Raw genomic sequence first — 19,938 nt, 5'->3', positions numbered from 1 at the left:
ACTCTCACCTCTTTCAAATCAAGACTGAAGAGATTCCTGTTTGCCGCAGCTTTTCACCGAAGCAATTTCAAGGCTTCAGACTGCACTGTGACTTTTATTCTTTAGTCCCTTTTAAACTTGTTCTATTTCAGCTTATTTTCCTATTTTTTTTACTTGTTTTACTGTTAATGTATTGTAAATGCACTCTTCAACATCTTTTAATGTAATTGTAAAGCACGTTGAGTTGCCTTGTGTCAGAATTGTTCTATACAAATAAACTTACCTTGCCTTTAGTAAACTTTGTCCTGATAAAAAAAAAATATATATATATATATATATATATATATACATATATATATGAAATGAACCAATAAACTATAATGAACTATTTTAAAGGGACAATATGTAGTTTTGGGGAAGAAATTCAAAATTGCAATATTAATGAGGTTAATAAAACAAACTCAGAAATATTTATGTCTTTACATAAGTGAATCAACAAGCTGATCTTATAGGAAAATAAGGTCCAAGAACACTGTTTGAAGCTAGAATGGTGGCAGGGTCCGCCACATATAAACTGTGAAATTGTCTTTTAAGCTCAGATTGTTCATTCAGTCATGAGAACAAAGAGTTTGATTAGTCGATGAAGATCTTTCTTACGATCTCTTCCTCAGAACTACAGAATGCACCTTTAATTAAAACACTTTACAGCAGGTAGACGATGTGCAGTGATCTGATTGGTCCTCTCTTTGCCCTCCGTCAGGTATGTGACTGTATTTGCATGCCGCCACCAAACCTCGAATAATGCGGAAAAGCAAGCTGGAACAGCCTCCGCGCTTCACTTCCTCAGTGTCGGGTTTCATCCCCCGTCACGCTCCCTCCTCTCCGCACACGCAGTCCGGGTCCGAGTCGGTGATTTGGGATTTTGGAGTCCAGAGTTCGGCAGGACGAGGCTCACCGGGCCCCCCTGAAGGCTGTCAGCACCGCGGGCCCGCAGCAGAGGGACAGGACAGAATGGACCCCTCTGTGAAAACTCTCTGATCTGATTCCTCTTCCACCTGAGGGCGCGTACCTGTGCGGACTTGCCCGTTAGGTGGGACTCGAGAGGGGCAGTCGAGCCCGAGGAGACACACCTTTTGCTTGCTGCGGCCCCCCTCACCACCACCACCACCCCGCCCTCCACCTCGCCCTCCTCTCTCTCTCTCTCTCTCTCTCTCTCAGAAAGCGCAGGAATTAAACCGATCCGAACACTGAAATGTCGGCAAATGAGAGAGCAACCCGCGCACTGAGGGAGATCCTGCTGCACCCTGGAAATGACGCTTGCGCGGACTGCGGCGCACCAGGTGAGCTGGAGAAAATGTCTTAAAGTTATGTTCTCTGTGTTTTTCTTCTTCCTTTTTCTCTTGAGTTGTCGAGAAGTGACGTGAAGAAGGTGCGGGGGGACTACCTGTGCCAACATGGTGAGGTTAATCATTAACACGCACCCCGCTCAGTGCGCTTTTTCTTTATTCCCATGCAGCCAGTTGCAGCCAAAAGTATTCTACCTCCTGCTGCCTGGTGGGTTTGGTTTTTTTTTAACATAAAGCTGCAGACAGACTGAGGGAGGAGAGCTTTCCTGGAGGGCCTGGAGGGAACATTGAGCTGGAGCCTTTTTGGTATTCTGTGGTGGAGAAGAAACTTTTTCAGAGTTCAACATGTCTTGACACGCAGGGTGGAGGCGCACACACCCTCACCTGGTGCGCACAGCCTCACTGTGGAGGTCTTTAGATGAAATGTCTGATTCACTGCAGATACAGTAAACTGTCCTACAGGGAGAGGCAGTAGAATACAGTGCAAGAAATGAATTAATGTTAAATTGGTTTAAAGTTTAAAATGCATGAAAAAAATGGTGTAAAGTATTTTTAAAACCTTTTAAAGGGGCTCTGCACGACTTCTGTGTCGTGCTGGTCATCATTTTTCAACTAGTGTTAGCTTCTGTTGGCGGAGCGGAGACATGGCACATGAGTTACATCCTCTGGACTGTCGGATTTTCTCTGACAGAGAAGAGAGAAATCCACAGTCCAGCGGCTCTAAACACGATAATATCGATAACACTTGTATGTATCGTCTACATGCGTGTCGTGTCAGCCGAGGGACGGGGAAGGTCTTTTCTTTCCCCATCACTTTCCAGTCTGCTCACATGAGGGCCACAGACGTGATTAATACATATAAATCTCTGCAAATTGTCATCCTATAAAGGTTAATATACTTCCCCAAAGAAATCATGTCCATAACTTATAATAGGCTGCCTAGTAAATGCAGATACTGCACTCTGACTTTGGTTAATCTTAATAGTTCCGATATTAAGCTCACTTATATTTTCACTTTTCAGCGCGTCACAATCACATTGAGAAAACACTGAATCCAGGCCCTGAGGCACCGTGTTGCTGTAGCTGAGATAATATCAGAATAAAACAATTGCTTAAATCTTTGTTTATGTAAGGGAGGCTGACTGACTGCACAGCACGCATACCTTTTTGATACTCTATGGAGGAACCGCACTGGATTAAGTGCCCCAGAGACAACTTTTTCTCTGCCACGTTCAAATATTCAGCCCCTCTGGTCACATTCGGGCACAGATTTCTGTCATTTCCTCTTTTATTCCCTGGGATCAGAGACAAAAGAGAGTCACTTTGGAGATTTGGCACGGGTATCTATGTGTGGGCTGCCTCGCTTTTATTCTGAAATCTCGTTGGCAGTGTGAAACAATGATGTAGCAAAAAGAAAACAACAACAAAATAACGTGAATATTAAACAGCCAGACACGTCACATTCTAATCTGTTGTCCATAAAGAAAGGCCCTTCGTGCTCAGGTGTCTGTGATCGGTTCTGATAAGAACAAGGAAGCGTCTCACACAAAAGCTCGGCCGTTTACTGCCGAGGTGCAGAGTGTACGGCGGGGAGATAAGACAGGTGTGGTCCAAGCAAAGAGAAAAGCATTTCTTGTGTCGTAGGGCTCAAAGAAGAACGTGACAGATGCAATAACCTGGAAGATTTCTGGTTTCCTTCCACCAAAGTAACTACTTCATGTTGCCCTTTAGCAAAGCAAAGAACCTCAAACCGCGCCTGAAGAGGCAACAAAAACTCCAGTCCACACACACTCCTCCCTCATGTGGGCGGTGGAGCTCAAACTCTCCCCGGATAGGAAGGCGTTCGGAGACTTGCTTTGAGCTTTCACACTGTAAAAATAAGTGACTGTGTCATGATGTCTCATCTCATTTGGTTGTTAATGGTCTGAAAGTTTTGGTCAACTGGCTATTTTTTTTTTTCTTTGAAAGGTTTTGTATTCTCAGAGGAATCGTACTGATATTGATTCATCAACTGAACAGTTTCCAGAAAATTCATCTATTTAGAGAAGAAAATCAAAAACATCCTCTGGATCCAGCTTCTCAAAATTAGGACGGTTCTGCCTTCAATTGATTGTATATCTTTCCCATTACTCATAGTTTACTTAGTTTAATAATGTATTTTCTTAAAAATGTCAACCTTTCTTCTGGCTGCATTTTGAGGTCTCAGAACCCGTCCTGACCAGAAAAACTATGCTATGCGGGCTGTCTGTACTAGCAGCTTTACAACCTATATTTATGTCCATCGTCAGTGTAGTGTAGGGGTGCAGGAGGTAACTTACATCACGGTTGTAAGTCATCCAAACCACAACCTTTTCCTCAACCTGACAAAGTGGTTTTAGCGTGAAACCCAACCAAACTGTGACCATTTCACACCGATAACCTTTAGACGAGGAAGGTCCACCATGCCTGTCGATGGTCCTCTCCATGAAGGAGTGTGACCAAAAAAAAAAAAACTTTTGATAGATTTATGGAAAGAATCAACTACAAGTTATTCGCAAGTTGCTGCTGTAATTCTTCGCCATACAAACTCTCTCAGCCCCTTAACCTTTCTATCCGTCTGTCTCTATCCCTTCATACCCGTCACTCTTTCCATGTCCTCATACTCCATTTGTTCTCTCCATCCTCCTCCTTCTGCAGATCCCAGCTGGGGCTCCTGCTCCCTGGGGGTGTTCATCTGTCTCGCCTGCTCCGGGATCCACCGCAACATCCCCGACGTCAGCAAGGTCAAGTCCTTGAGCCTCTCCCACTGGGAGGACCACGAGGTGCAGGTGAGACCACAGGAGCCGGCAGAAAACGCACTCGACTTACTTTATTTCTATGAATCGTCTTATCAAACTCACAGCAAGAACGAGAATGAATGATGAACTTTTTCTTTAAACTGAGAGAAAAATATAAAATCGTATTTGTTGTGAAATTTCAATCGTTTGCTTTGTAGTTTCTCCACAGTTGGAGGGTCAGTTAAATGGTTTTCAGGTAAATACTAACTTACCGTAGGCTTAATTACATGAGTTTATCTCTTTCTATGAAGATGACACTGTGCTGAGGAACATTGATGTAAATGTATTTCCATGACTGTTTTTGGTCAATCAATCAATCAGTCTTTATTTGTATTGCGCTTTTCATACAGGAAAGTAGCTCAAAGTCTCTTACAGAGATTAAATGGATTGAATGGATTAAACCGGTCAATATAATTATATAAAAGTTAGGTTGTGTGCAACATTTGAAATGGCAAGAAGTGAAGTTACATTGCGAAATTTAATGTAACTTTGCTAAATTTGAAAAAAAATGTACGTAGAAGTATTTTTTTCCATCAAGTTTTTAGGATACCTTTTCCCCTGTCCTTCTTTTATGAAAGTGTTTTATTTGCTCTAGTGCATGATATTACCAGTCCAAAGATGGATTACTGATCCAACAACATCGGTGATTACGGAAAAGTACTCTATTGACAGAATAATACCAAACCAAACTGTAAACTCCCTTAAGAATTAAGAAGCATCATGAGAGAAAAAAAGTTCCCCTCCTTAATTCTGAATAATTTTTGTGGAAATGATTGGAGTGCATGTCAAATATTTAAAATATTAGAACATCACATTCCTGCCCAGTGCATTTCACTGTGTTCCTGTAACTGTGCAGGGGGAGTTCACACAAACCAAATAATAAATGATGTTGGTCAGTCTTTATCTAAAATATGTGTTGCATTCACAATCTCCGCTCTCTGATTTATTACTTCATTGTGAGATTGATTAGGATTTGTTTTTTATTCCTGCCGAGTAATTCTCCTGTCGAGCACATTTCAACTGTAAAACTGTCAGCTAATGTGCCAAGACGTCATTAATCCTTGAATGCTCCGTCTCTGGTATGTGTGTGTGGTTGTGTGTTTTTAGTTCATGGCTCAGAATGGTAACGACCTGATGAAGAGCAAATATGAGGCGGCTGTTCCAGTCTACTACTACAAACCAACCCACAAAGACTGCCAGTGAGTGACCACAGCAACACACATGCACACATATAAAATGTACGATGTCAATTTTTAACATTGTGCATGTAAAGTTGGGGTTATGTATATCTGTGCATGTGTTTTCCTGTTTTTCTTTGTGCATGTGTGTTTGTTTGCCTGCAGAAATTATGAGTTATAAGTTAAATCCAGTGGTTTATCTTCAGGTATTATTCCTGTGACGTTATCACCAGATTTTACTTTTGTCTTTTGAATTGTTTACCAGTTCAAGGTTCAATAAAGAGTGAAATGGGTGGACTGGTGAGGGCAAGCACCTCTATATCCTCCTCTGTAGGCATGAGAGAAAGAACTCTTTTGTCGCTCATCTCAATTGATTTTCTTAGTTCTCAAGTTCAAGTGTGACTAAGATTGAACGCTTTTTATTCTGTGTGCATAGTTTCACAGATAAGCGGATAGGTGACATGTTCTCTTTTACCTTCGAAGGAGGTCTTTCGCTTTTGAGATTTGTTTGAAATAATACTTGCAGGGTTGAAAGCTTTGTCCTTCTCACACGCCGAGCGATAGAGATTCGTGTGGAGCCTGCGGAGATCATTCAGCTCGCCTTGTATTTCCGTTTTGAAATGCCTCTGTGTGAAACACAGACATATCCGACCTCTGTGACATCAGTCCGCAGGAGCACCTCATGGCGGTGATTCACACATTCTTGGATGAGTCTCTATTTTGGGAAATTTCCTCTTTTCTACCAGGCAGATTCACTCAAGCTTGGTCAGGTTGTAGAGGAGGGAGTGTCCGTGCGAAGGTTGATTCTTGTTGATTCTACTTTCACATTCTGGCTTTAGAACCATGACAGATAAACTGGTAATGTGGATTATCTGTTGTATGTTGTTATTGTGGTCGTCATCCTGTTGATGTGTCTGGGTGCAAGCCCAGCGTGTTGTGTTTCGGTTGGACTGACTCTAATGAGTCCAGACAAGGAAACGGCAGCTCCTTCTAGCTGCATTAACTGGAGCCATTATCCAAAATAGTTTTTCGTCCTGAATACTGAAACGAGGGTTGCAGAGAATGTTAACAGCGTTTGCCTCATCATCTTTATTAGTAATGATGAGGGAAGGTAGAGTGTGTGATGGCATTTTATTTGCATCAGTGAAATTCCTGCATGAGTTTAGTCAGCACAGAACGTTGATTAATAAAGTGAAAATACAGCGAGACAAGAGAGGAGAGCCGGCTGATCTTTATTCACCTGCGGTTTGAGGATTTTAAGTGTTTCAGACTGAGCTATCATCATTCCTGACGTGGAACATTACCTCGTTCACAGCCTGAACCATTTCTTATTAACTGTTTGTTCACCCTTAAAGATGTTTCTTTTAGTCTGTAGCAGCTTTTGTTGATTCTCTCTGTCTATGTTTTAAATATCTTTTGTGTAACTCTTCTTCCAATCTTACATGTGTATGGAAAGTTAAAGAAACACTTTTCTCCCCAAACCCCCGTAATACTCAAGGTTTTCTCCTCTGAGTCATTTCAAAGTAATATCACAGAAAAACCAGAGTGTCAGCCAATGCAAATGCAGCTTGTGTGGACATGATTCTTCATCGTTGCTACTCATCCCCATACAACAGATCACTTCAAACATTTTTATTACATAAACTCACTCACTGCTTGAACAATGTAGTGTGACGTTCGTCAGTTTCAGGGACCGTGCCTCTTCACTTTCTGTCGACTCTACAGTAACGTTAGCCTCCAAACTTAATGACCACGGTACTTTTTCATCCTTAAGTCAGTTACTTCACTATTGACAGTTGGTTTTGTGTTTTTTATCATTTTGTGTATCACCTCTGTCTTATAGAAGTGTTAGCAACGTTACCAGTCACCAGTTATCGTTAGCTGAAAAGTGAAGTAGGCTAAATAAAAGATGAGGGCACCGTGATCGTAAGGTTGGATGCAACGTTACTGTTGAGATTTGACGGGAGGTAAATAACTATCGCCTGATGTACGTTGTTGAAGTAGGTCTCATCAGGATGCTTAGAACAACTAATACCTTTATATGGAAGCAGTGCGCGTTTCACTGCCGATGTGAGAGAAGATACAGATTTTTGCCGACTCTCTGGCTGCTTCATGGGTTCTCCTGTCGACAACTAGCAGATTACCTATAGATAAAGGCTACTACGACTGTCTCATGCTGTGTATGTTACCGTGGCTTCCCCAGGCAGCTCCCATACAGGAATGTTTGGAATTGTATGAATGTGCAGTGGGGGAATTTTGGAGAAAAAGAGATATGGCATAAAACGCTAAAAACAAACACACGGTAAGCTGCCACAGTCACCTGATATCTCACGATGTCTTCGCTCGTAAGACAAATGGAGTGTGTGCTGAATCTGTAAAAATGCACCGGAGGACAGCTCAAATCCCCATGCCCTCCTCACTCACACAAACAAACACACACACACACACACACACACACACACACACACACAAACAAACACACACACGCATACACGTCAATATTGCCAACAGGGCACTTTATATCTCCACTATCTAAGAGGGGACTTCTGTTTCTGGTCATTTTGAAAAAACAAAAATAGAAAAGAAAAGCTACTTTTAAGGTCTTTCATCATGATATAACTTCAAATGTGTTATTTAAATTTTTTACACACATACACACACGTGGCACCTTCTTTGATCATTAGTTGTACAGACTGGTGCAGAGGAAGGCGGGTTAGCGAGAGATGAAGCGCTTTATCTCTCGCTCTTCGTTCCTTCCAGGTTTAACTGATGAAAAAGTAGCTGAGTCAGCCGGATTGAAGTTGATCCATTTAAACTTTCAGAGGACTTAAGAGTCAAAGAGAGTTAATCTGCTCTAAGATTCTAGTTACAACCTGCACATCAGACAGTGTTTTGATCCGGAGCCAGGTTTGCTGTCAGTTAAAGGTAGAATTTCAAATACATGTTACAGGAATACTTGTATCGGGTTTACCAGAACATGAAATAAGACCTGAGAGTTTCAGTAACACAGCCTGTTTAACGGCGGAACTTAAAGTCACCAACACAACTCCAGAACTTAACCTTGTGTGGCTTTTGGGTCAGTTTGGTGGTGAAATCTTTGGTTTTTGATACGGTTATGACTGTATAACTTTAGGCCCGTTTTGAACAGCTGAACAAATATATCCATACGAGGCAAATATTTTGTTAGCACTGTTTGCTGTTGGCTTATCAACTGGGGCAGCGGGCACAGCTAGCTAACTTGAAAATTAAACACAACTTCAGTCTTCCAACCAACTGAGTGAGGAATAAGGCCATCACAGAAGCATTACGATTGACTTTCCTCATTTAATTCCCATGTAGGCTTCTCATTTTATACACTTGTATGCACGTTTTTGCTCTTACTTAGTCAGGCCCGAGGAAACATGAGCATATTAACTTTAAACTACTTGAATAAAGATACTCGGTGGTCCTTCCACTCGTATTCTGCTTTGATGTATCTGCCCTCGCTATGCCACCCAGCCTCTTTCTCATCTACCACAAAGTACGCAAGACGTCTGTTAGACTTCTTTTACATGGTGCCTTTTACAAGCTCGCTCTATTGATGTTTCATCGGGTGTGTGTGTGCTCAGGGTGCTGAGGGAGCAGTGGATTAGAGCAAAGTACGAGAGGAAGGAGTTCTCTGAACCTGGGAAGAACTTTACATATGAGGAAGGTGAGTGTGTGCACATACAGCTAGACACACGCTTGCATGCATGCAGGACAACGTCTTCATGCTAATGAGCGACTTTTGCTGGTTTACCTGCAGGAACTCGAGATGGCATGCTGATGAAGAGGGGCCGGGACAACGGGCAGTTCCTCAGCAGGCGATTCGTCCTCTCGGAGAGGGAGGGCACTCTGAAGTATTTCACCAAATATGACGTAAGCGGCAGCTTTTAATGAGACTTTTAATGGCCGCAAGCAGCTAAACACACACTTTGTCTACACACATCCTACACACAGCCACAAGCCTGTGAGATACCAGTAATGTACTGTAATTAGACAGCATCCCAGTTAGTGTTGTTTGAAGCAATGGTTCACTTCCACCACGTGTGCAACACCCACACACACATGAAACCACAACACAGACACCTTAATTAGAGAGCCCTTTAAAGACACAAACCATTCTGCAGACAACACCCCCACATTTTGTGTTGCAGTATTTTTTACACACATACACACAGATATCTTTATAATCTTGCATATCTACCAAAAGCCTGAGAAATGTATCTGTACCTGCTGTCTCTGCTGCGTCTGAGCGTGCTCAGACAAGCTTAACCAGCAGCCTGTCGTCTCTGTCAGTGAGGCTGATTCACTAAGCTTTACACCACCCAAACCAATTAGAGCTGGAAGCACTGGGAGTACTTTGTTTGTCACAGGAAGCCAGCTGAGGGGAAGTGGGAATAATATTTATAAAGACTAGAAAAAAAGGCCGTCACTCTCAATTCTAGAATATGGATTTCCATTGTGCCTTTGCATGTGTCCCGTTTTACAAATGTCTGTTTACTGTGAAGGTTTCGTCCTGTTCTCCAGGACTGCTTCTCCTGTGAAATATTTCACCGTCACTTCATATCCTCCTGGTGACTGCTGTAGCAAAGGCTAAAATGAAAATTCCCTCATAAGTGTCGCCAAGGTGCTTTCGGTTTATAGAGCGAGCCGGTTGACATTCAGAAGGTTTGTGTGTGAGGTGCGTGTGTGTGTGTGATATTTTCAGGCTCAAGTTACAGTCTGTCTCAAGTCAAACTCACTGCTTCTTAGGAGATGAGCAGCTTTCATTCTTGGAAAGTCAGCACTCCTCATAACGTAATAGTGTAAAAATCTAATTGGATGTCATATGAGCATAGCTGTGTTTGTTATCTGTTTGTTAAGTTAAAGGCAGGAACACATTCTGTTCTCATTGATGCTTATTAAAATTCAAGTCGGGACAGATTAAAGCAGAGCAGGTTTGCTGGGATTAGTGTCGGTCTCAGACACAGTGGTTATCAGTGATGCAGACTGCAGATGCATAGATAATAGCTCTAGATATATATATATATATATTATCGTTAGAAAGACCAAATTAAAACAGCTCCAAGCCTTGTTATCATATCAACACTTTGTTTTTTCTGGCTAATTTGCAGCCAAAACTTTTCTGAAACAAGGTTTATTATCACGACTGGTCATAGCCATGAAATCAGGAGGAGGTTTATTAATTGGTCTCAGTCTGTTCATTTATTATTCATAATTTAATTTCGTAAAGGTCCAGTGTGTTTGGGCAAAAATGGACAGTAATATTCATAACATCCACAGGAATATTGCAGGGATTTGGAGCCAATTTTAAGTTTATACCCAGCAAATCAAACTTTTTTTAGCTTCCACCTCAAAAAATAAAAGGTTATCAAGGTAAAACAACAACCTGACAAAAACCCATTAAAAAAAGAAACATCAAAAAGAATAAGAATAAATGATCAGCTATCTCTCAGAGTACTCAGACTTGGATTAATGGACAAATGTTAACAGTTAACATTTAACACAATAACAAACACAAACAACCTTCCTACTTTCTGTTTCCTCCCTCTCGTGCAGGCTAAGGAGCCCAAAGCAGTCATCAAGGTGGACACCATGAACGCGACCTTCCAGCCCGAGAAGATAGGAAACCCCAACGGTCTGCAGATCACCTACCTCAAAGACTACAGCACCCGCAACATGTTCGTCTACCACGACAGCGGCAAGGTCTGTGTGGTGACATGTATCATCCGTCACATTAAGCGTTGAAGCTACATGTTTGTGTCGTTGTGGGCGAGTCTCCAAACCTTTTTTAAAACCATCTGTAGCTATTTTCCGCCAGCTGAAGGAATCCAGTAACAGATGACATTCAAGCTCCACATCAATCATTCTGTTTTTTATTTATGAATATTGAACTATATGGATCTGTCAGGTGTTATTTTTTTTCAAACATCTATGAGTTAACAGTCTGCTGCAGAACAGCATCAAAATGATGTAGCAATTTCCTGATTTAAAGGTTTAAATGTTCCAATCCGACAGACTTTTAAAAAATGCAGACTTTAAACTTTGTTCCTCTGCAAATATCATAGCTGGCTGTGTCAGAGCTGTATTACAGAATGAAAGAGGGAGGTGAAAAAGAAAGGACTGGCTAATTTCCTCACCTTCTCTCTCTTCATCTGTGTCCATTAGGAGATCGTAGACTGGCTGAACTCGATTCGAGCGGTTCAGCTTCATTATCTAAAGGTGGCCTTTCCTGGGGCGACCGATGCCGAGGTGAGCACACACGACTACGCATGCACACACCCCCATTTTTATATAAGCAATATTTGAAATAGGACGCCTACTGTTGATGATTGATGAGATTAAAGTGATACTGACATTGATTTTGTGTGAGATAACTAAGACTGAGATGGCCAGAACTCCATTTCTGGAAATGTTGGCCGCCAGTCTTCCCAAAATGGATCTGCAGCACTTTACAACCCATTGTATCCTCATGATGTGAATGTTAATTCTCATGCTTTACTTGATTTTTTTCCAGCTGCTACCCAGACTTACCCGGAACTTTCTAAAGGAAGGATACATGGAAAAGACGGGTCCCAGGGCAAGTAACACAAGAAAACACACAAACAGATACAAAAACACTGTGAACCTTTATTTTGAAAAAATGCACACTTTTCTTCTCCATCTTCATTTCCTCCTGTGCTTCTCTCAGCGTAGACGTTGACTCTTACAATAACATTATCAAGTGCGACATTTTCATAAATCCGTAAATGCAAATTTTTGTGTAATATAAGTCACAATGAGGATGTCAAACGTGGTATGAAAAAATAAAGTGGACAGCAGTAAATTGAACTTAATTCATGAGGTCCAGAGGTGTTAATTAGCGCTACGTCCCCCTGGAAGTACAGAACTAATCACAGCATTAGTCAGTTAAGTCAATTTTAAACTGCTTTCACTCAGGATAAATACCTGAGGGTGTTGATGATCTGTAGGAATTAAGGAGGTCAGCAGTAATTACGAGAAAAGTGTCCTCGCTGTTTTCAAGATCGAATTCCAGCTTGAATTTATCAACCATTATTTTACGAAAGCTGCTCTGAATCAGCACTTATTAGTACTTATTTTAATAAAAAAATTTATAAAATCGTGGACACACAAGGACGTCTGGGTATTCACGTTATCACAACCTGCAACTAAATCTTGCAGGATTGTGATTGGTCTAGTGGTGGTTTCATTTTCCTGTCCAAATGTGTCACAAAACAGAGCGAGGTCCCTTGTGAACAGGGCTGTACTGACGTTTTTCTGCTGAACAGCATCTTAGTTTAGGAAATCACATGCTGCCCAGTCACTGTTAGAATGCGCGTAACTTCAAAACGTAACATAACTTTTGAATAAAAGCAGAAAGGCATACTTTCCATTCTACATACAGACATGAACAAGCAAGGACAGAGTGGTAACTCCAATCCATTTTTCACTTTCCCATAGTCAGATCCTGTTCTGGGTCACGTGTCAGGGCTTGTTCATAATGGGAATGGTAAACCCGGTTGAGCTAACAGAGACTACAGTGAGCAGCAGTTGGCTGCTAATCTGGTGATCTGCTGCCCCCTGTTTGTTTTGAGTGACCCTCGACAGGTGGCCAATCTCTACACACTACAACTTAAGAGGATTATGATGATCTGATAACTCTCCAATGAGAAAAATGACAAAGAAATCCATTTAACTTGTTGGACACTAGCTTCCTCCTCAAACCTCCTCCCAGCTCCTCATCTCCTTCCCTTCTTTAATGTGAGAGGAGCTGGGCTACGAGGTCAGCGAGCCCACCCGCCAGCACCGCTGCACGACAGGCTGACTGACAGCTGAGAGGTCCTACCTGCCCGCCGCAGCGTCCACCTGTCTTTCACTCCATCTGAGAAGGGGAATAAAAGGCTTCCTGCCGAGGATCCAATTAATCCTCAGGTGTCAGAAAAGCCTCAAACACATGCAGGAACGCAGACGTGTGCTTGGATTAAGCGAACACACAAAGACGCATTTGTACATATCCATGCAGTCACGCACTGTTGAACCGACGCCTTTGTATCAGCATATTTACACACACGCAGGTGCTTCAAACACCTACCGAGGCAAGAAACCCGATCCTCGGCGACACGACTGGTTGTGTATTCAGACGCACGCAGACTCTGGTTTTTAATCTCCGTCTGTCAGGCTGAGAGATGAAAGGGCTCACTAACCTGCTCTGCTGGGGCTGATTTGCTAAATGACTGTCGTAATTCATTTCCCCTCACATACGTGGGAGACATATTTGCGGTGGGGAGTCACGAGCGCGTTGAGAAGGGAACAGTCTGTTGTTCGGCCTTACACCACGGCGAGAATATCAAACACCTCCGTGAGAATGATTTGGCAGCAGTCGGGGAACCTGAAAAGAGCCGGAGCACTTCAGTAAACTCTCCGAAGGGGCTGTGCTTCACATTCTTCTATTGCTGCTTTTTTTTTTCTTACTGCGCTCATGAAGACGTTCAACCGTGACTCCTCAAATTCAGTATCAAGAGTTTTATGAAAGTGGTGCGGTAAGCACTCAGACGGGGCTGCTAAAGGAAAGAAAGAAACAGTTTAAGTGTGTGGCGCTAACAGAGAACCATGAGACTCTTAACAAGGACACATGCTTTTATAAAGCCTGAGATCAGGTTTGAAGCTCTCACTCTCACGGTCAGAAGTCGGTTACAGTAGGACGCACCACGCTACTGATTCTTAAACAGGGAAGTATTCTCGACAAAGTTAAAAAAAAAAAAGGTTTGCAAAAAGATTCAGGGTCAGTTAAGAAAAGATAAATGAAAGACCAGCAGCTCACACTCGTCCTCTGCGCACAGAGTTTCCATCTAGTGCTCTGGAATAACTTTCTCAACAACCGTCTTCAATTTTGTATCCTGTTTTGTTTTTCTCTTTGCTCTGTTGTGTTTTCAGAAGCCCCTCGGCCAGAGGAACCTCTGGTGAAAAATAGCCTTTTGGCCAATTCTGACATTTTGTTCCTGTAACTTTTATCCATTTGCACTGTCCCCTCTCAAACAAACTAAACCTAACGCCGAGCTTCTCAGGAGAACTTGCTGCTTTTTTAAATTGAAAACATATCAGTGTAAATGGAAGGTTTTTGGGTTTTGGACAAAACAAATAATTTAAATACATCACTTTGGGCTCAGAGAGCATCAGATGGGTGTGTTGTTTTTTTTAGAATGAATAGACTAAACTGGGTAAGAGTGAGTACATCATTAACTCTATCTGTATCTGTTCAACCAGCCTTATTATCTGTAACCGAATTTGACATGAGTTGATCAGAAGTTGCCATCTTTATTATTTATCAGAGAACTTGTGACATAATAGCCTCAGAATTGAGCTCTACATCGTTGCTTTTAATCACAGCTGTCTCAACCCCAGCGGAGGCACCGACATCGATCCTTCTTGCCAGGTTTACAAGTGTTTTTGTCTCTGTATTGCATGTTCATAACTTAGTCAAAGAAACAAAGTGAGCCAGTTAGCTCTCCTGAGGAAACTGAGAGGTACGGAGCCCCAGACATGACATGGTCAAAAAAAATGTAAATTGTGGCCACAATATAGCTATAGCATGCGCACGAAATACTCCTTCGTGGCCTCAAAATACTAAATTGTGGCCACAATTTAGTATTTCGTGGCCACGAAATAAGGATAACGTGCACACGAAATACTAAATCGTGGCCACGAAGTAGGTATAATGTGTGCACGAAATACTAGTTAATGATATTAATATAATTCCTGGACAACTGGGTAAGCAAATGGAGCGCACCTTCTCTAGAAACCGCAATAGCCTACGTGATGTCCTTAAGGTAGTATTTCCCAGCCACGAATGAGTATTTTGTGCGCACGTTATAGCTATATTTTGGCCACAATTAAAAAAAATTTTACCATGTCATGTCTGGGGCTCCATAGAGAGGTTTAGAAAACGTGAAAAACAACGGCACGGTTGAAAGAAACACACCAACAGCAGCCCACAGATTTAACCGAGTGTCTTGGAAATAACAAACAGAGCTAAGATTCAGCCGAGGACTCGCTCGACCCCAGACCAAACACAAGATTGGACAATAAATTGCCGATCATTAGTTGCAGCCGGAGCCGCTTTAATAATTCACTCTGTTAGACAAAGTATCAGGAAAATCTGGCGTATGAATTTTTAATACAAAAGAGTCGATTTAAGAGCAGAGTGTGAATCACTTTTCCATTAAAAAAACCAGACAGGTTCCACCTTTGGCACAAGTACAATGCTGCTTTGTGTCCGTATGCAGTTCCTCCTCTCCCTGTCTCCGTCTCCCGTCACCTCGTGTCTGACTGCTTCTGTCAACCTGTTTGTCTCCGCAGCAAACCGAAGGCTTCAAGAAGCGCTGGTTCACTCTGGACCACAGACGACTCATGTACTTCAAAGATCCGCTGGTACGGCACCCTCACACACACCTGCACCCATCAGACAGACTTCGGGACAGGCGTCAGTTTGTATTTCAAGCCGGTTGTTGATGCCTGACGGACTGCGGCTCTTGATCGCGACCTCTCCGACAGCGGTGGCTTGACGGGTTTCATGTTTTCTGGAGAAGAAATGAATGAGCACCATGGAGAGTGGGAGCAGGAGGTTTTTTTTCTTCCATCAAGCAAATTAGTTTAAGTCGACAATGTTGGGGATATGAAGCCATAACTCAGCGGGGGGTGGAGGCTGATATAAGGTACTTTCATTCGTATGTAATGTTATTATACATTATGGCATGCGTTGCCATGACATCATAGTATGGATTGCCTCAAAGAGAAGTGGCACACTAACCTGAAGAGTCTTTCTTTCTACACTAGACCCTCCTATAAAACATGTCTGTGTGCAAACTTGCACCTAGTTTATCTGAAGTCAGTGTTTGAAAGCGGGAGGCGTTGCGAAATTGAGATACGGAGTCGCTGAATGATGAGCGTTTTCCTTCCAGAGGTTATCGCGGTGACTCGTGGAGAGAGTGGTGCCGATCCAGATTTCCCAAGACTCGGCTAAATACACATCAGATAGCCAGATTTAGCTCAGCTTTGCCGCTGATGTAAGAGTTCAATGGAGAGGTGCAATAATCGTAGGTGCGAAGTGACAGAAACGTCCGACGTCCCCCGAGAGCGCCAGACGACAAGAATGTGGTAGATGAAAGGGAGAGGAAGAGTCTTAGTGAAGCTGCGTGCAGACTGGGAATATGTGGAGGAAGCTCAAAGCGAGTGTAACGTGATCACTTGGATAATGACTAAATTATGCATGTGTCAGATGTTGTGTAGACAATGGTTCACTGTGCATGTAAAGGGGACATTTGCTCACACTCTGCTAACAATAGAATCAGGGTTTCATGTCAGCTTCAGGTAAACAGTTGGATCAGTTTCAACCTAAAGTAATGGATCCATTAAAATCTTGACCTGGCCATCGCTAAAGTGATTACAGCTCATCCTGAGGGGAACGTTAAAGTCCGCAGAGCTGCAGATCGTGCAGTCAGTTGGTCACAAAGACCATCAATCCGCAGTTATGTTGATAAACTGATATTTTCAGTTGTTTTCCATTTGGAGGATCTGCTGCTCTTCTTTGTCACAGATGTTAGCTAATCCATGAGTTTCCTGCGGAGGCCACCGGGGAAACGATTTAGGGTGATGCCTTTGATGCTCGTCAGAACCAGTGTTAATAATTTAATTATTATAATAGCAGTTTTTAGATACTGCACTGCTGAAATGCTACATGTCTGTAAAAAAAAATGATGTCACTATAAGGCAGGAGGAAAAGATAGGTCGGGAAATCCCCTCAGTCAATACTATTCTTCCTGTTGTTACCATGGTTGTGATGGAAAATCTGTGTTGTAGCTGTTCAGATATTTAAATTTGGACAAAAGTGTTGGACGAACAGAGTAGAAGGATGTTAAAATGAAAGACGTTGACATCCCCAGAGCCACGCTGCGAGCTGTGAGAGTAGCATTAAATGTTTTGTCATGGTACCCTGAATTCAGAAGCATATTCAGCTGATTGTTCCTCTCATGTTTACTCATATTATGATTTCCTTTTACTTAAGATTACAGTGGTATCAGAACGTTTCCACAGTAACATGATGAACATGACAAGCCTCTGTACTCGGTGACCTCTGTCTCTTCCCCTCTCCCTCTGTTTCGAAGGATGCCTTCGCCAAAGGTGAGGTGTTCCTGGGGAACAAGGACCACGGCTACAACGCCTACCCCGGCCTGCCCGCCAGCGCCCACTGCAACGGCGCCTGGCAACACGGCATCACCATAGAAACGCCCGACCGCTGCTTCCTGTTTACTTGCGAGACGGAGAGCGACCAGCAGGATTGGCTGAAGCACTTCACCGATGTCATGAGCGCTACGATGTCCCCTCAGGAGTACACAAGTGAGAACGAGGAACTTTTTAACGGTCATTAAAGATGTGTTAGCTGTTAGCTTTTAGCTGCTGGTTACTTCTTTTGTTAGTAACTCTTATTGTTTCAAAGCTTAACATTAAAAAGCTCTTATATGTGAAGTCCCACTCCGTTCTTGAGTCTCAAGTTGCTAACTGGACTGTAAACAATGACCATAGCACGGAATAGGAGTCTTGGCCCAGATATCTGTTGGTTCACCAGAAGCCCCGAAACACTGGCAGTTGCCCTAGAGACAAAGTTGTTGTCGAGATGATAGCAGTGGGTTCCGACGAAGAAGAAGAAGAAGAAGAAGAAGAAGAATTGGAAGGAGAATTGGAAGAAGAAGGAGAAAATGAAGAAGGAGAAGAAGATGAACAATGGAGAAGCAGAAGAACAAGATGGAGAGGAGATGGAGAAGAAGAAAAAGAGAAAAAAGGAGCAGATGAAGAAGAAAAAGAAGAAGATGACGAAGAAGAAAAGATGAAGAAGACGAAGAGGATGAAGTAGAAGACATACTTAAATCAAAAGGCTGATTTCTTTTTCATTCTAGGTGGTTGTTTTCAGATAAATGACAAGTAAAGATGGGAGTGGCTGCCATGCGCGCACTCTCACATCGACATCGTTAGCATGCTAACATAATGTTTGCCTCCCACAGAAGTCCAACAAGGTCAGCTGAGGCTGATGGCCGCCAAAAGTTGGGGAGAGATTTCTCTCTGAACCACAAATGTCAGCCTTCTAGTGGTGCTACAGAAAGTCATTGCCCATGTCTGAACAAAATGTCACAGCACTCCATCCCACAGTCCTGAAGATATTTCACTCTGGAACAAAGTGGCAAAATAGATCGACCAAATGAAAACCCCAAAACAGTTCCACTGAGTTACCAAGCACCTGAACTCTCTGCTGTTTGTTAGAAGGAGTGAAGGATAATTAGTTTTTTAATCTTGTGTTTAAGAGCAGCGGGATCCAATAATGTTCTTATTTACTGATTTGTGTGTGTGGGTAAGAGAGCTAACTAACTCTGGACTCTGATGTGTTTTCAGTGGAGGCCTTGTTCAAGCACAGGCCTTGATGGACACAGACGCCTGAGGGATCCGTCTTCCTCTTCTCTCAGCCCATCACCGATCTGACACAAGACCCCCCAGCATCCGTTCTGCCTCCGACTCCCTCAGTGGTTCGGGGGGAAATTGATACAACATCTTCATCAGTAATGTGTTCAGACTGGTCCCAAAGGTACTTATCGGTGTTAAAAAGGTAAACATGAGGACTGAGGCAATATTAATTGGTAAATTTAAGAAAAAATATCTGTATTTGGGTAATCAGTAAGAGGTGTAAATTGATTTCTTTTTGTTATCATGATAAAAAATGTAGTTGAAATGTTTTGGCTCATTAGAGATTCAATAAAAAGGCATTTTTCAAGGTGAGAGGTGCCTCAGTCCTCTTGTTGTAAGTGTTTTATATCCAAGTGTGATGTGATAATTCGGTAAAACTATTACTAATACTAATAATAGGTAAAACCGGCACAATTGACAGGAAAATACAATGTATCTGCGGATTCAGATTTCTTTCTTTTTTAGAATAAAAGTAATGTAATTCATCAGTTGTTTCATGTAAACTTTGTAACTACTCCTTTAACTCAGAGCATTTACTTCAAGCGACAGTGCAGCCGGCTTCAGAAACACTACACGTACAGTTTATATCATTATTTTTCTTTTGAGATTCAGCGAATGACTTTAAAGGACATTTGTGAACGCATTGGGATAGAAAAGCTGGAAATACTGCGAGTCATTAGATGGTGAGACAGCGCCTCCGTGTGGCGAACAGTATAAACAAAAAGTTCCAGTAATAAATTATTGTTTCCTCTGATTTTTTATAGAGATATAGCCATTTGTTATATTTTACTTTGCTGTAGTTGTTTGCAATTTTTCTGTGTTTTCGTTAAAGAGGAAAGTATTGATTTGATGTATTTCTTTTCTTACTGCCATAGCATATGCAATTATCGATGATCACTAATAAAAAAAATATATATTTCCTTTGGAAGTTGTCAAGGAATCTCTGTGCAGGTCTGTGTGTTGGACTCAGTAAGTTTATTAAATAATTAAAACAAAAAAAATCACTGTCTTCATACCGAGGGTGGGTTAATCCTAAATTGGGCTCCTCGTTGAGCTCATCCAACGCGTGTCTCTAAATATTATCAGGTC

General features: G+C 42.2%; 1 protein-coding gene across 1 annotated transcript; it reads left to right on the top strand.

The window, feature by feature from the left end:
• The first annotated feature begins 832 nt into the window (after positions 1-832).
• Positions 833-19,789, top strand: LOC115579799 (arf-GAP with dual PH domain-containing protein 1). The gene is made up of 11 exons (XM_030413509.1): positions 833-1,319; positions 4,002-4,132; positions 5,249-5,340; positions 8,928-9,010; positions 9,104-9,216; positions 10,900-11,046; positions 11,509-11,592; positions 11,858-11,920; positions 15,697-15,768; positions 17,502-17,733; positions 18,781-19,789. The coding sequence occupies exons 1-11, from the start codon at positions 1,232-1,234 to the stop codon at positions 18,807-18,809; spliced, it is 1,134 nt and encodes a 377-aa protein (XP_030269369.1). The 5' UTR covers positions 833-1,231; the 3' UTR covers positions 18,810-19,789.
• The last annotated feature ends 149 nt before the right edge of the window (positions 19,790-19,938 follow it).

The sequence above is a fragment of the Sparus aurata genome, chromosome 1 (genome assembly GCF_900880675.1).
Source record: "Sparus aurata chromosome 1, fSpaAur1.1, whole genome shotgun sequence".
NCBI classification, from domain to species: Eukaryota; Metazoa; Chordata; class Actinopteri; order Spariformes; family Sparidae; genus Sparus; species Sparus aurata.
The sequence above is the reverse complement of the archived record's forward strand: the minus strand, read 5'-3'. Positions and strand labels throughout refer to the sequence as shown.